This window comes from Tachypleus tridentatus, chromosome 1, assembly GCF_004210375.1.
Source record: "Tachypleus tridentatus isolate NWPU-2018 chromosome 1, ASM421037v1, whole genome shotgun sequence".
Lineage (NCBI taxonomy): Eukaryota > Metazoa > Arthropoda > Merostomata > Xiphosura > Limulidae > Tachypleus > Tachypleus tridentatus.
In genome coordinates, this window is record NC_134825.1 from 2520194 (window position 1) to 2538346 (window position 18153).

At 31.8% G+C, this 18153-nt stretch overlaps 1 protein-coding gene across 2 annotated transcripts in view; it reads left to right on the forward strand.

Annotated features, from left to right (window-relative positions):
- Positions 1–18153, forward strand: part of LOC143230391 (N-acetylglucosamine-1-phosphotransferase subunits alpha/beta-like) — a 179919-nt gene that overhangs the window by 54191 nt on the left and 107575 nt on the right. For both annotated transcript variants that reach the window (XM_076464018.1, XM_076463930.1), the window contains exons 7-10: positions 4810–4851; positions 11680–11811; positions 12646–12816; positions 16418–16625. In XM_076464018.1, the coding sequence (XP_076320133.1) occupies positions 4810–4851; positions 11680–11811; positions 12646–12816; positions 16418–16625 (553 nt within the window). The remainder of the gene's footprint in view (positions 1–4809; positions 4852–11679; positions 11812–12645; positions 12817–16417; positions 16626–18153) is intronic.

Sequence of the window (18153 nt, forward strand, 5' to 3'; positions counted from 1 at the left end):
CAGTATTTTAACACGCCATGTTCCAGAAGTAGTGAATTTAATTGCAGATCATTTGTCTGGCTCAACAAGATTCTTTTAACATAATGGATGTTACACTATGCAGTATTTCAGTGGATTTGCTCTCCATTTGGATCTCCAATGGTCAATGCTTTTGCAACTCATTGGAATTCTCAACTAGAGTTGTTTTGGTTTCATATATCTCATACTTGGGCATTGGCAGTAGATGAATTCAGTCAAGGCTGGATGGGTTTACATCTGTATGCTTTTGGCCAATTCAGATGTAGTTTCCTGTTAAGTATCTGCAGATATGTCCACTTCTGCCACTTGCTTTTTAGTCATCTTTGGTGAGACAACCTTGATTAGATATTCTTCACTCAGATGTTCAGAAACTCAATCTTAATGCTTGAAAATTATGCAATCCTTTTCCCAAAGAAAGGGTTTAAATTTTAAGGTGTCTCTGTGTCTAACTAAATCTCTTCATAGACAAACTAAGGTTAATTATCAATTGAAATGGCACTTATTGTCAGTGGTGTACTGAAAAGAACTAAGACCCTCTTCATCCTGTAGTATCTAACATCTCATTCCTTTACTTGGATTATTACTTGCTTAATCTAGTGTGGCCTTATGAGGTATCCTTATCAACTATATTTCACTATTTCAAGTACAGGTAGGTTTTTGACTCTCCAGTGATATCTGAACTACTAAAATTTTTTTTGCATCCTTCGGCCTAAATGGCTATTTCAGTTGCTGAATTGGAATTTACATATGGTTTCTCATCGTTCATTCAACCTTTTAGCTCCATGTTCTTTGTGTCACCATTCACTTAAATTATGTTTTTATTGTTGTTGGCATGTGAATGTTATCAGTTAGAGTTGTAATCAATACGTGTACACAAGACTCTCTAGCATTCCACATTTGTCTTACTTTACCTGGAAAGGACTTTTCTGCCAGAGAAGAGGAGAAGTCCTTCTCACCAGTCCATTTTCCAGTCATTTCTCACCTTTATGACTACTCTGACCCTGATTGCTTATATCCTGTCAGGACCCTCGAGTTTTATGCAACTTGTATTAATTCATTTAGGGTTACTAGGAGCTGATTGATTATTAACTAAGATCCATTGATTATCTATGATTTATCTTCCATTACTTTAAGAAGTGGTTCTGCAAATTGATTTACATTATCCATAATGGATTTTTATTATAAGAGAGTAATCTTCTGCAAGTCATGTCTCACCAGCTTCTTTATATCTCAATCTCATTAGCTGCTCAGTTGATTTGCCCTCTGGAAGACTGTGTGGGCTGATGTGTAGACTATTAATACTTTCCTCTCTCATTACATGTGTGATCTGGAAGACTGTGTGGGCTGACATGCAGACTATTAATACTTTCCTCTCTCATTACATGTGTGATCTGGAAGACTGTGTGGGCTGACATGTAGACTTTTAATACTTTCCTCTCTCATTACATGTGTGATCTGGAAGACTGTGTGGGCTGATATGTAGACTATTAATACTTTCCTCTCTCATTACATGTGATCTGGAAGACTGTGTGGGCTGATATGTAGACTATTAATACTTTCCTCTCTCATTACATGTGTGATCTGGAAGACTGTGTGGGCTGATATGTAGACTATTAATACTTTCCTCTCTCATTACATGTGTGATCTGGAAGACTGTGTGGGCTGATATGTAGACTATGAATACTTTCCTCTCTCATTACATGTGTGATTTGGAAGACTGTGTGGGCTGATATGTAGACTTTTAATACTTTCCTCTCTCATTACATGTGTGATCTGGAAGACTGTGTGGACTATGTAGACTATGAATACTTTCCTCTCTCATTACATGTGATCTGGAAGACTGTGTGGGCTGACATGTAGACTATTAATACTTTCCTCTCTCATTACATGTGTGATCTGGAAGACTGTGTGGGCTGATATGTAGACTTTTAATACTTTCCTCTCTCATTACATGTGTGATCTGGAAGACTGTGTGGGCTGATGTGTAGACTTTTAATACTTTCCTCTCTAATTACATGTGTGATCTGGAAGACTGTGTGGGCTGATATGTAGACTTTTAATACTTTCCTCTCTCATTACATGTGTGATCTGGAAGCTTCCTCTTCTGAAGGTTTTTGGCTATATCCTACATTGACCACATCTATTAAATTTTAACCACGATTGAATAACTTTCTCCATCATTCAGTCTCCTTTTCTTTCCCTGAGCTCTCTACTTTCCATGGGATCACACACTGTTACAAGTGTTGACCATGTAGGTATGCTTTATTATTCCAATTCTATTCTAGTAACCACTTTTACTACAGATATGCAATAGGCTATATTGAAATGGGGTGTTCCATAAAACCATTTAGTCATCTACTAGATGGTATTCATATTTTCATGGACTATCATGAGTAAAGCAAAAGGGGATCATGCTAATCAATTGGTTGAACAAATCAGTTAGTTTGCTTTTAAAAATTTAGGGACCTTTTGCAGTTTCTGCAGAGTACTGTTCCTCTGGACTTCCCAACATGCATTACTCTCCCTTCCTAAAGATTCCACTGGTGGAGCAAGAGAGTCTTTACCAAACCCAATTTCTAGTCGCTTCAGTGTTTGACAGGAATTTTTCTTCTGAAGTTTCACAGTTTGTTTTTTACTCTTGAAGAAGAGGGCAAAGTTTGGGGCCTTGTTATTCATGTCATTGGATGTTTTTCCCAGATGTCTATTGGAGCAGCACCAGCCTCTGTGTGAGTCAACTTGTAGAACTAATTCAGATTTGTTACTACGTTATCTGGTTGGTGTGTGAATGGCTCTCTTTTTGACCAATGCTTGTTTAGTAAATTGTTCATGGAACATTAAGTTGTGTTATCTTGTGTCCTTGGTTGAACATAGCATTCAATGCCCTATTCATGCTTCTGGGGACAATGGAATGTTCTTTGTCCACTCATCTGGGAAGTGATGATGAATATTCATAATTCTAAATTGGATAAGATAAGTTCCTTTGGTTCACTAAGGCATGCATGATCCCATCATTGTGAATCAGGGTGTTGCCTTTCAGACTTCAAGTGGAGGAGAAAATTTGTCCATTTCAGTGGGCTTACTTTCTCATCATAATTCTGGTGGTTTGGAATGCATCACTGTATGGCTGCAGTTTAGGATCTACTCACAAATGTAGATTGTGAGATATAGGGAACAAGACCCCCTTGATTCAAACCCCAAGTTATAAAACCACAGTTGTTTGGTTGGGGCTGGCCTATAATGATGACTACTTGTGTATTATTCCACCTTTGGTACAGGTTATGGGTGAGGAGTATACATAGTCTGGATGTGGTGTGATTCTTCCATTTGTGTACCAATCTTATCTTGGTGCATTCATGTTCTGTGCAGATACTTTCTGTATAGATAATGCCTCCACCTTCTCTGTGAGGGATTCTAGATATTATAGATAATGCATCCATCTTCTCTGTGAGGGATTCTAGCTATAACGTCAGTTAGTGGTAAGTATGTATTGAAAGTTAACACTTTCCCAAACCTACGTTTCTTGATACTATCCCGTCTGACCTCCCCACTAAGAGTTGGTGCAAGTCTCACAAAAGTGATTTCATTATCTGAATTAGGTGTTATATACAATACGTAAGTAGGAAGAGCACTGACATTTGTGAAGAATTTTTTAATTAGAATTTGCCAAGGTCATTCAAGTGGAATATAAGATTGGAGCAAGCATTCTCAATGCTTAGATGGGCAAAATAGTAGTAATGCTGGAGATCAAGAAATAGCTATAATGTCAGCTATAATGACATTTGTATACTGTCACTTGTATCTTGTTTCAACTCCATTTGGGTAAGTTACATGTAAGATATTGAGCTTGGTGTGTACCACACATTGATTGGTTTTGTATGCTGTGATTTGAGATGTAGTTTTAGTTTAACTGAATTACTTCAGGAATCTGTTCTTTAGTTGATATAATTTGTGATTTGTAAAATACTCATTAAAATAAACTTTTATGTTGTATTAATAGTTTTGTTGTGGTATTTATTTGTTGTAATATTAATATTTGAGTTTTTTTTTCTGAGAATATTTTAAACTGTGCTTAACTGCATTTTACAAATTTTCAATAAACATTATACTGTTCATTTAACACAATTACTGCCATTGTAGTGTTTACGGGTTGGACTTTTTTCATCTGTACACTGTGGCCATAGTGTTATTCATACTACAGCTAACTGCAGTAGTTATTCATACTACAGCTAACTGAAGTAGTTATTCCTACTACAGCTAACTGCTATAGCATTATTCAAATTAGTTAATTACTAGTGTTGTTTATGCTATAATACTTCATCACTATTTGTATTGCAATTAATTGTTATCATACTAAAAAATAATTCCTACAGTGCTGTTAATAGTACAACTAATTACTACACTTCTGTTCATACTACAGCTAATTACTAGTGTAATTTGTGCTATAGCTAGTTAGTAGCATAATTTGTACTAATGTATATACTAGAGCATTACTCATATTACAACTAATTTAGTTTTGCTTATTAACAGATAATTAACTCAGTGTTATTCATACTAAAAATGCTACAGTTATGCCTATAACACAGTTAACTACTACTGTGTTATTCCTTCTACATTTAGTGTGCTGCTGTTGGTACAACAACAGATTAGTATGGTGTTATACTAACAGTTACAACAGTATTACTTGTACTACAACTAACTACTACAGTTCTATTGATACTATAAATAATTTGATGTTTTTGTTTTCACTGCCATTTTAATTCTGAGATAGATAAAAGTGTGCCTTTATTTTAGGAAAATGAAGATATCTCAGCCAGTAGATTCACAGATAATGAGGTAAAGTGTACATTTTGAAAGTTGTAAAGTCACTTGACCATATATTTTATCTCAATATTTAAATGAAGTTAAGACTCTCAAAATCATTTACTTAGGGATAAATAGATTTTTGTCTGTTTTTTGACAAATGTTTTTTAAGTTTCAACCCCTCATCCATGAAATTAAATTAACTTACGTGAAACATTTTAGAAGTATTTCTTTTGTAATCAAAATTGTTTTCATGTATAAGTTTATTTAGTGTGTAATAAGTATAAATTCATTATTGATTATATATTCCAATTATATTAGAATTATATTATTATCTTATATATTGCTGTAATTTATTCTGTTGTGGAATGGAATATTTTAGATTATTTCATGAAGATGCAGTCCATGTAAAAATAATGAAAAGGCGTAACTTTATCAACAGCTCTTAAACATAAATTGTGAAACTAGTGTATGCCTAAATTACTTATGCATTTACTCAGTGAGTTTTCTTGCTAATAAGTTGATAAGAACACTTAGTTTAATTGCAGACGAACAGTGTTAAAGTTATGCTCCTAAAGTTTCTGGAACACTCTAAATAGAAGTGATTTTTGTTCAAGTGTTACAGTATCTCTTTCCTGCAATATTCACTTACTTTAATAAGCAAACACACATGCTTTACTGTATTGTATTTGTAATAATACTACTCTCACTGGAGCCTGTATCTAAAATGAATAGATCTTTAAGACTTAAGTTTGCTAATATGGGAGCATTGTTTAATTCTTTCTTCAGTTTGTAGGATGCTTGTTCACAGCCATACATCCAACAAACCTTTATTTTTTTAAAGTAATTTACATAGAGGATATGCCACAAGAGAGAATGATTTTACAAGACAATAGTCCAAGAAATCCTTTTACCTCATACAGGTTCTTTAATGATGGCCTATTTGGAACAGTGGATGGATTTGCAGGTACTTCTTGAGAAATTTACACTTCTTTAGACCCAACTTAAAGTTCAGTTTTCTCAGTTAAACCAGAGTCCTCCTTAGATCTTCATAAGCCTTATCAAAGGTCTTCCTGTGTGCAACTATGTCCTTCAGGTAAATGAGTATGACATTCCAGGGAAGCTTAGACACTATTAATTATTGACATTTAGCATTATAATCAGTGATGTCGAGAAACCCACTTGTTGAGAAATTTATATGCAAAAAAAATTACCAGTCTGTTTTCTACAGTAAATATTGTCTTTTCTCTACTTTGTTGATTTACACTTGCCAATATCCATTCCTCAAATTTGGTTTTGAAAACTTTTGATTTGGATAATCCATTCAAAGTATAGCCAGTTGGAAGTTGGTAAATATCCTTCTTTGTGATTTAATTTACTTTCCAATAGTCCATGTTGAACCTTATGAATCCATCCTTTACAATTTGGATACTTCATTCAAAGTATAGCCAGTTGAAAGTTGATAGATATCCTTCTTTGTGATTTAATTTACTTTCCAATAGCCCATGCTGAACCTTATGAATCCGTCCTTTACAATTTGGATAATCCATTCAAAGTATAGCCAGTTGGAAGTTGGTAGATATCCTTCTTTGTTATTTAATTTACTTTCCAATAGTCCATGCTGAACCTTATGAATCCATCCTTTACAATTTGGATAATCCGTTCAAAGTATAGTCAGTTGGAAGTTGGTAGATATCCTTTGTGATTTAATTTACTTTCCAATAGCCCATGCTGAACCTTATGAATCCATCCTTTACAAGTGCAATAAGTGATGCCCATGAACCAGAACTTGATTCTGCTACTATTTCCCTCTTTTATCTCTTTGAAAGCTTTTGTCTGTGAGGATCATTCAGCCAACTGATGTTCCCATTTGTAACTCCAGCTTTTGAGACAGAAGGAAGACTGCCACTGATCTCAAGTATGAGATAAATAATCATGTACCAAATGAGAGAAGAGTGTCCAGATCTACAATATAAAGAAGACTGAATGAGAATGGAACATTTGGACTTCTAGCAGTTAAAATCTTTACTTTGATCTCCAAATATTATCAAGGGACTAACATTTGTTAAAAATTACAAAAACTGGACTGTTGATGATTGGATAAAAGGGTGTCATCAACAGATAAATTCTCCAAGTGTAGGTTGTACATTCAGTGGAAAAAAGGTGAAAAATACTTACCTCAATGGATAGCACTTATCATGAAACATGGGGGAGACAGTGTGACAGGTTTTGGGGTGTTTTTTCTACAGAAGTTACGGGAGATATTTGCAAAATAAATGAAATACTGGATCAGCAGAAGTACCATCAGATACTGGTCTGTGATGGTATACCTAGTAGTTTGTATAGTATTTGTAAAGAATTCTACTACCAAGAGTGTAAGAACTCTAAACACTTGTTCAGCCTATGCAGAAATTATTTAGCTAAGAAAGATGCTGAGCAGATGTGGGGTTTGATATATCAAAAACTTGACAAATCAAATGTGACTTTCAAAGAAACTTTGAGAGTATATTAGAGACATTTGGAATAAAATCTCAAAGGACACTGTTATTTAAAGATGTCACAACAATGCCTAAAAGACTGTGTGCAGTTATTAAAGCAAAAGGGGACATACAAAATATTAACTGTTTGCTAAACACAAGCACTTCCACTGAGTTTTTCTTGTAAGCAAATATGAATATTAATAACATTTTTGTGTTTTACCAGTAATTGATGTTTTATTGTTCTTTGAATGTAACCTTACATTTAATTTTTGACTTTGTCCTAACACTTTTCACAGTACTGTATAAATGGATTAAGAAAATTCTGTTAGCTTCTTAAAGCCAAAACTCACTGTCACAGGTAATAAAACTGAGGTTAAGTAGTTACTTACAAGCTGTAAAACAAAATACTCCTGTAAAGATTTTTTTGTACTTCTGTTATTTGTAAATTATCGAGTAACAATGTTGGAAAGCAATGTTTGAAATGACGTGGGAGGTGCTTACCATGTGGGCTTGACACATTTTTCTTTCTCACTAAATCAGGAAGATTGTAGTTAAGTTACATAATGTTACGTCTATAGTATCTGTTTCTGATTAGTTGGAAGTTCAAAAGATAATAAAAGGATATAAAAAATCTAAAATGGTAATTCAGGTTTTTAAATAAGACAGACAAGGGAAGATTGGTAATTTAAGAAATTTAAACTTGAATAATATAGAAATTCGAAATTTTTAGGTTTATTGATATAAGTCAAAAATAAAGTTATTTGAATACAACTCTAACAGATCATGACTTGTACACTTAGATCTAGCAGATGACATAGGGTTAAAGATGTACATTTACTTTGCTTAGCCTAATTATTGCATCCTCATTTTATTTGAAAGCTTCATATGAAACAGTTGATTAAGCTTTTCCAAACCTTTCACAACTTAAGGTCAGGTCTCCATTTTTCTTTAACTTACTCCAGAGATCTTCTTTGGATACTTCTGTTTGGTGTGTCACTCTAAATGTTATGGATAATCTGGATAATGCATTTATCAATACTTGATAGTTGTTACAATTTTCAGCTGGAAAGTTCTTTAATGTAGGTCATTAAGATGAATTGTTCACTGTTGACTCTTCCAGCTATTCAATTTGGACATTATTGATGAACTGCTCAACCAAATTCTAGAACTGTATTTAGAAGTAGTTTGGATATAGTAGTACAGCATGTAGTAACTGTTGGAAAAGCAATTATCATTAGTATCAAAAACTTGGATATAATATTTCAATCTGCATATTTTAAACATAAACTTTGTATTATTTACATCAGTATTTTTAATTACTGTTAATCCTCATATTATGAAGGTAGCTGTAATAGATTATGTAAACAGGTTTCTGTCTAAACAGAGTTTAAGGGCTATGGAAAAGATGATCTAAATCTTTCAAAGATTTTCAGAGAGGATAATTTTATAAAAATCCTTAACAAACAATTATTTAGAGATCTCCATTAAATAAGTTCTTCTGATTTTACAAAACAAAGAACAAGTAATATCCTAGGTATATTTTGGCATTGACATACTAGTTTAAGAAAGATTTGAAAGTTGTCTAGGCAAAAAAAATACTTTTACAAAGTGTGATAGTTTAAAGAAAGGACAAATTTACATATGTTTGGTTAATTTATATTATTCATAAAAACTAAGTGTAATAATTATATAATGAATAAATTACCAGTAATTTTCTTTTGACTATAAAATAATGTATGACTAATTATTACTGCAATACCAGTAATTTGTAATTAAGTATCTTTGCTTTATTGAGTCCGAGTGCGACTAGTTTGAGTGCAAGATAATTTTCATTATTAAAATTATTGTTGTCATCTACAGTTCCAACTTTTATTTATATAACATCCAGTCCCTCTTTAATGAACATGAAATCTATTTTTCAGTAAAACTGTATTTTGTTTATTTTCTCTATCATAACACTGTATGTGGACTCGGTCCACTTGATTGACCTAGTTACTGCTATGTAACAAAAAAAATGAAATATAAATTGCACTTTCTTTTTTGAATGACCACATATTGTAACACAATTACTCATTATGTATTTCTCAGCCAAAACTAGTAGGTTTTTCATTTATTTCTTGATAGCCCTACTTAGACCCTATCAGACTATAGTAGTAGTTATTTATTATGCAAGACAGTTTTGTGTGAACAACATATCCAATTACCAGCACAATATCACTTGTGCTTAGCACATGTGCTGACATTGGTTATGAGTATTTTGTTTGTTTAATATTGTTTAGGTTTTGTGGCATAATAAGTTTGTAATTCTTAGGTTTTGTTACCTCATAATAATTTGTAGAAAAGTATGTATAAAAACCAAGAAATATTGTACTTAAATTTGACATATTGTTTTATACTTGTGTAACAAAAGTCAAAATAACATTGTTTTAAAATAGAGTATCCTGAAATTAATATAATTTATGTGTTTTTTTAAACTAAGCTAGACATTACTTAAATAATTCTCAGTTTCACCAGTGGCAAACAAAGAAAATAATGTTAACTTTCTCATTCCAGTGACCTTTCAATAAATTTAATTTTTTTTCTTCTGTTGATTAAAAATAATTCAAAAGCAAATACTGTTGGTACATTTTTTGACATCAGAATGTGCTACATGATTCATGATAGTTGATCTTTAGTTTAATGTTTATATTTTCTTAAACCAAGAAGCTTAAAGGTACTTTAGATTAACATTTTGCATAACAGATATCTAACTTATTATAGTGTATTTCCCCAGAAATCTAATAATCTTAAATGGATGAAATGAAATACCGAAAGTCTTGGTAATTTGGAGCAAAGCACTTTTCTGTATTACATAACAGTTTAGATTAAGGATTTAATTACATATTTCATGTTCAAACTTATGAAATGAAAACATAAAATGTTAAAATTGTCTTGATTACAAGCTTATTGAACATTGTTCAATTTTAATCCATTTATAATTCAGTGGTTAACATACAAGCAGTTTTGTATTTATTATTCAATAACACATGACAAGAATAATCAAATGGCCAGAGAGCTGCTTATTTTGGTCAGAGAAAAATCTGGGGAAAGAGAGAATTTCATTGTACTAAAGTCATGGAAACCATGTTTGTTAATGTTTTTACTACTACTTTAACCTTGTCACTGTAAACCCAGTACATTTTCAATATGTTCATTTCTCTTATGTTCACGTTTATTTATTTGTAGTTTCTTTCTTTCATCTCTTTCTCTTTTTTTAAATTTCTGTCGTCTTGATCATTTAGAGATCTGTCTCTTTATGATTGTTCTTCATCAATTTAAGATCTTACTTTTTGTTCTCATTTTTAAGTTAGTTCAAAGTTTTCTATTTATGCCAATATTAGGTTCCATTGTTGTAATGTTACTATATCATTTGGTGTCAAGCCTACATTAGAATAAAGAATTAATTTGTTTCTTCAATAACATTTGCAACAAACACATACACTGATAAGCCTAATTTCACAAACAGTATTTCAACAGAAATTTTGAAACTAATACACTGTTGCAACATGTCATGTCATTGGATGATTCTTTTAAATTGGTAAAAATAATGTGAAGTCCAGCCTGTATAACAATAGCAAATTAGTCTTTCTCACTTTTTAATATTGGCTACTATAACATATACACAGTTGTACTAGTATACTTTATTTATTATGGGTGTGATGACAAATTTTAACTGAACAATTTCACAGAGAAGTGATTGTGTATCTGAATATATAGATAACCAAAGTTGATCTGTGTATTCCACTAACTCCACAATCACTGAAGCAACTTGTACTAACTTATGAATTCAATGATTGATCAGTGCTTCATACTAAATACCTCACTTAATTCTAGGATGGCCTTTATAAGCTTCTACGTCTAGCATCATTATGATGTTAGAAGCTCTTTTCAGCAAACAACTAAACTGAAACATTAAATGTTACTCTCAAGAGTATACCTAATTTTCTTGTAAACTTGCAGAATTTCTTCATTAATTGATTGATAACAAACATACTGACTCATTGATTAACTGAATCACAAACACATAGATACATTAATTCTTGCTGTCTAACTCACTAATTGAGTAAATGAATAACTTAAAGACCCACTAATTCTGGTACTTATATTGTTTTTTTTAAAGAGTAAATAAAACTTCTAGTACTTACTGAGGCTTTAACTTTCATGAAATTCTAGATTTTGCATCATAATGATTTTCTCCCACTAGGAAACAAATATTTAGATATAAATATTTAAAATATAATTTCGAACAGTACAAGACCCTTTTTTATTCTTTTTACTTCATAGAAGTTTATACAAAATTTAGCTTTATTTATTCAGTACTGTTTCCCTTTCTTGTTTATAGGAACTACGCTATTCACTGAGGTCACTGGAAAAAAATGCTCCATGGATTCGTCAAGTGTATATTATAACAAATGGACAGATACCATACTGGCTGAACTTGGACAATCCACGAATATCAGTAGTTACTCATGAGGTAAGTATGAAAGAAGTCTATATTTACTCAAATTATTTGGGTTAGTTTCTCTTTTTTTAATTTAAACATAATTAAATCATGAGCTTGGATAAGTCTGTAATAGATGAACATTTGGATTATGTGTTTATGTCTATTGGCCTGGCATGGCCAGGTGGTTAAAGCAGTCAACTCGTAACACAAGGGTCATGGTTCAAATCCCTGTCACACCAAACATGCTTGCTCTTTCAGCTGTGGGGACATTAAAATGTGATGGTCAATCCAATTCGTTATTCATTAGTAAGAGTAGCCCAAGAGTTGGCAGTGGATGATGATGACTAGGTGACTTTTCTCTAGTCCTACACTGATAAATTAAGGACGGCTAGTGCAGATAGCCCTCATGTAGTTTTGTGCAAAATTCAAAACAAAACAATTTACATCTGTTAAATAACTGGTATTTTCAGTATGCCTGAACATCAGCACTAAACAGTTGATTGTTTAATGTATGTATATCAATACTAAACAGGCTTTTTATTATGTTTGAATCCTTAACAGTTAGTTTGTTAATGTAGGTCTGAATACATTTACTAAACAGTTATTTTTTTTTGCTGTATATCATACTAAACAGTTGTCTTGTTTTGTTCTTAGTTCTTTTATTAAACAGTTAATGATTTATTGTATGTCTGGATAACATTTGATTTTTGAAACTTTGAGAATACTTTAAATTGATAAGTTTCAGCTGGGTTATTTGCAAGTATTTTTGCTTAATTACCCTAGGATAATAGATGACATAGTTAAGTGACTGGGTTTATTAAATATATGGGATTTACTAAATATTTTTTAAATAAATATTTTCAGGAAATTTTTCCAAACAAAAGTCATCTACCATCTTACAGTTCCCCAGCCATTGAAACTCATTTGCATAGAATACCAGGGATTTCAAAGAAGTTTATTTATTTAAATGATGATGTCATGTTTGGAAAAGAAGTTTGGCCAGAAGATTTTTATACACATTCTAAGGGCCAGAAGGTGAAGTAGATGCCATGTTTGATGAGAGACTTGCATTAGTGAAAATGAATACATTTTAATGAAGTTAAGTAAACAAAATTATGAAGGACTGCATTAAAAATAGTAAAGCTAAATCTCTGACTAATTATATTAGTTTGTTATAACTTAAAAACAAGCCGAAACAAGAATAAATTGAACAAAAAATGCTGTACTAATTGAAAAGATCCCAGGGTACAAGTTATAATGTGGGATTATAAAATGTACCCTAGGTTTTGGAGATGACTGTGGAAGTAGAACCCACATTGTGGTGGTTATACACTGTCTATCAATCTTAACTTCCATTTGCTAGTCTCACATAAGAAAATAAAGTAGCAATAGATATAGAAATAAGGAGAGCAAGATGTGGGTGCTCAAGCCCACAACGTCTTGCATCTGTACCTCCTTTACTGCCAGAAGACAGTTGTGGGAAGGTGACTGCTCTCCCAAGTAAAGAAGAAAAAAAAATTGAAATAAAAATAAGAAAAATAATGTACTACCATTTGGGGGTAAGTAAGTTGAAAACTTGCCTCTTGAAGTTAGCATTCCAATATGGTAGAAAGGCACTAATTGACAGCACAGCAAACAAACTATACCAGCATGAAGCGTCCCATCCAGCTATCCAAATAAGCTATTATAGCTCCCAAACACCACCCATTCACCAAGTCTACTGTGACTATCATGTTCTAAACAAGCATTTGTATGTGGTAAGGTGCACATCTCCATAAAGTAGTGCCATGTTGTTAAATGATGTTATTCATAATTAAAAAATTCTAATATAGTTATCTTAACACCCTTTTACCTGTGTTAAGATAACTATATTAGAGATTGTTAATGAAGACCCCAATAAATTTCAACAGGAGAACTTCTACATTTTGAAACTAAGAACATCATATCATTATAGATTAAGATTTTAATAATTCTACTGGTTTTAATTTGAGTAACGATTATTGTGTTACTGATTTCTTTCATAAAACTAGAGGTAAAGAAAATTAATAAATTAAAATGGGTTAAGTTTGTTTTTACATTTTGAACTTATTTAGATAAGTTTTTATACTAACATTAGTATATATGTAAGTTTTTATACTAACATTAGTATATATGTAAGTTTTTATACTAACATTAGTATATATGTAAGTTTTCAAACTAACATTAGTATATATGTAAGTTCTTATACTAACACATTAGTATATATGTAAGTTTTTATACTAACACATTAGTATATATGTAAGTTTTTATACTAACACATTAGTATATATGTAAGTTTTTATATAATAAACTTTATTCTAAACAAAATTCTTGCATAGATTTACCATCTCTTTATGCTATTCCCAAACTACGTAACACTCCAATTAAATTTAGATTTATTTCTAATTCAATAAGAATAATTATCAAACAACAAGCTATATTATTAAATAAATTACTTAATATCTTACTTGATAAAATAAAAAATGAGTTTCTTCCTGTTTTTCCTCTGTACCAAAGCTATGAAATCTTCATTTGAGACAAAAACAACTTTTATGTAATTTTTTTCAAATTTGTACACTAATAGATTTTTTCAAACTACAATTAGGAGTGCCATCTAGTCTAACTGTGAACCAAATGCAGAGATAATTAAAAACACTGATATTTTTTGTGCATGCCTATGCTAAGTTATGAACTGTCAGTGTAACAGTTTTACTACTGCTTCACTTAAGAGTGAAAGTGGGCTATTTTTCATTTTTGACATTTAGATTAAAGATGTCTGATTTAGAACAACAAAGCTGTAAGGTAAGGACGTGCATATATATAAGTATTAATTAGATCATGCAAACTAAATTAGCAGTTTCTAGCTCAAGTTTTCAAAATAACCATACTGGTGGACAGTTGTTCATTGGCAGTTCATAATAACTGTACTGGTGGACAGTTGTTCATTGGCAGTTCATTGCCAAATTTTCAGACAAGTTTTATAAAATTATTCTAATTAAAGAATGTTTGTTTTTTATGTAATGTGATATTTACTGAAGCAATTAGTATAAATAATTATGCTTGATATGGCTGTTCTTATTGCATGTGTGTGATGATATTAAACTGTTAATCTAGACTCTGTGGTGTTACTATAAAAGAAACTATTAACACTGCATGGTGGAGGAAAATCTACTGCCATATATATTTTAAAGAATCTGGTTTGTTCTGTAAAGCAAAGGTTTATTCTAAATAATAGGGTTGTAATCTTAAAACTAATGTAGATGACTACTAAGTGTAGTGACTTAAAGGAATAAAACTGAAATTAGTAGCCAAACTGGTACCTACACATGTAGCATTGATAAGAACTTTGCAACAAGTATTCATTTATTAGTGAACTAGACTTTTTCTTTTAACCAACAATCCTGTTCCAATTTTAACAGGTGTAAACTCCTGTACAGTGTATACTGGTGTTATCTCATAAGTATACAAGTATTATCTCTTGTTCATTATGTTACTGTTTTCTTGAATAAGTATACAGGTGTGATCTCCTGCACAGTGTACACTGGTGTTATCATTCATGTAACTGTACTAGTGTCATCTCCTGTATAGTGTACACTGGTGTTATCATTCATGTAACTGTACTAGTGTCATCTCCTGTATAGTGTACACTGGTGTTATCATTCATGTAACTGTACTAGTGTCATCTCCTGTATAGTGTACACTGGTGTTATCATTCATGTAACTGTACTAGTGTCATCTCCTGTATAGTGTACACTGGTGTTATCATTCATGTAACTGTACTAGTGTCATCTCCTGTATAGTGTACACTGGTGTTATCATTCATGTAACTGTACTAATGTCATCTCCTGTATAGTGTACACTGGTGTTATCATTCATGTAACTGTACTAATGTCATCTCCTGTATAGTGTACACTGGTGTTATCATTCACGTAACTGTACTAGTGTTATCTCCTGTATAGTGTACACTGGTGTTATCATTCATGTAACTGTACTAGTGTTTTCTCCTGTATAGTGTCCACTGGTGTTATCATTCATATAACTCTTCTAGTGTCATCCCCTGTATAGTGTACATTGGTGTTATCATTCATATAACTCTTCTAGTGTCATCTCCTGTATAGTGTACACTGGTGTTATCATTCATGTAACTGTACTAGTGTCATCTCCTGTATAGTGTACACTAGTGTTATCATTCATGTAACTGTGCTAGTGTCATCTCCTGTATAGTGTACACTAGTGTTATCATTCATGTAACTGTGCTAGTGTCATCTCCTGTATAGTGAACACTGGTGTTATCTCCAGTGTAGTGCACACTGGTGTTATTCACGTAGCTGTACTAGTGTAATCTCAAGTGTAGTGTACGCTGGTGTTATCATTCACGTAACTGTACTAGTGTTATCTCCTGTTTAGTGTATACTAGCGTTATCATTCACATAACTGTACTAGTGTTATCTCCTGTTTAGTGTATACTAGTGTTATCATTCACATAACTGTACTAGTGTTATCTCCTGTATAGTATACACTGGTATTATCTCTTATTTAATTTATAGTAGTGGCACTGCTTTTTGTATAATGCCTGTCAATATTGATTTCTGTTTGGGAACTATTGCGGTATGTGTAGGTGTACCTGACTTGGCCAGTTCCAGACTGTGCAGATGGATGTCCTGTATCATGGATCAAGGATGGTTATTGTGACAGAGCATGTAACAATTCTGCATGTTCATGGGATGGCGGGGATTGTACAAAAGAAAATGTGGAACATCAGCTTGAAAATCACCAAAGTTTGGGGCTTGGAATTCACCAGGATTTCTCTGATGAAGTCGAAAAAAGTATCTCTCCTCATGTTATTTCTGTTGTGTGTTCATTTGTAGTGTAATAGTATATGGTGTACTGTGTTATGTAATGGAATATAATATAATAGATCCATGAAGTTTTAAATATGTATTGCCATGTACAAAAGTAAATTGTTCTAAACTAACAATCTAACTTTTACATCATCATTAATGTTAACATTCTTTTTATAAATGTTGACATGCAACAAGATTCAAATTCAATATTTGGGCTTGTGAAGGTAGAGTGTGAGCATTGCTAAAGATCATGGTTAATTAGATATTTTTGTTATAAACATAGGAGGATTACAAATTGTACATGTTAATGAAGTCATTGTTCTACTTTTTATTAATTTTAGTTCACAACACAACATCCACTGTCTTTGTTATTAATGCCTTTATCTGTCTTGCTTTAAATATGTGATATACATTATGTGGATTAACCCTTTTGCAACGGGCTTGATATTGATACACCTGAGTTCATATACACTTTTACACTATAACTTTTGATACAGCATGTATGTTCAAAAATTTGGTAGACTTTTAGTAAAGATTACAAGTATTTTGTACACAAAAAATCAGATTTTCTAATGAAATATTTTTATTAAAGATTTGTTTGTTAAAACAGCATCTGTTTGGTAACCAGTCTCATTGCAAAGTGATTTCATGTAATTATTAAGAAACTATTCTTCATCCCAGAAATCTCAAATATTAGCGTAATTTCTAAAACTTCCTAAATTTCAAACATTCATTTTCAGTAAGACGTATATTTTGTTATTTTCTCTACCATATGTAGGGTCTGTCAACTGACTGACCTTGTAACCATCATAAAAAATAAAAGATTTTTCATGCCAATATGACTACATATTATAACATGAAAATACAAATGTTTAGTCTGAGTAACTTAAGTCTCATAACAGTACACATGATATAAAGTGGCCTGGTTTTGGCTGTGTTTAGTAGACTCGTATTTTGTATTATCCAGTAACATTTAAATTATTAAATGTTATAAATGTATTTAATTATTACATTTAGAAATAATTTATGATTATTTTTTTTAAATATAGAAGTAAACCAAACAATTATCTCTCCTGAGATATTTGTACTTGGTTGTTACTGGACATAGGTTATTAAGTCTTAAAATTTTGCATGTGGAGCATATGAAACAAATTTTTTTTAGGTTTTATGAATGCAGTTTAACAATAAAATATCATAAATAATTACACTGATACCATGTAATTCCGCAATAATTTATTAAGCTTACTAACTAAGCTGTATTTGTCTAAAAAAGGTATGAAACTTTGAGCAGACTAAAGACATAACCTACATCCTTGAAACCTTGGATCAAAAGTATATGTTAGCTTTTTCACAGATTAAGAAAACTGCTAAGGGATATTCTGGACTATTGATTGGTTATTCACATATCATATATTGAGCTAAATGTACATAAGACACCGTTTCACAAAATAGAGATGAATGGACTATTGTGTTTGAGTAAGAACGTAAACCATGTCTTGGCAAAATAAAA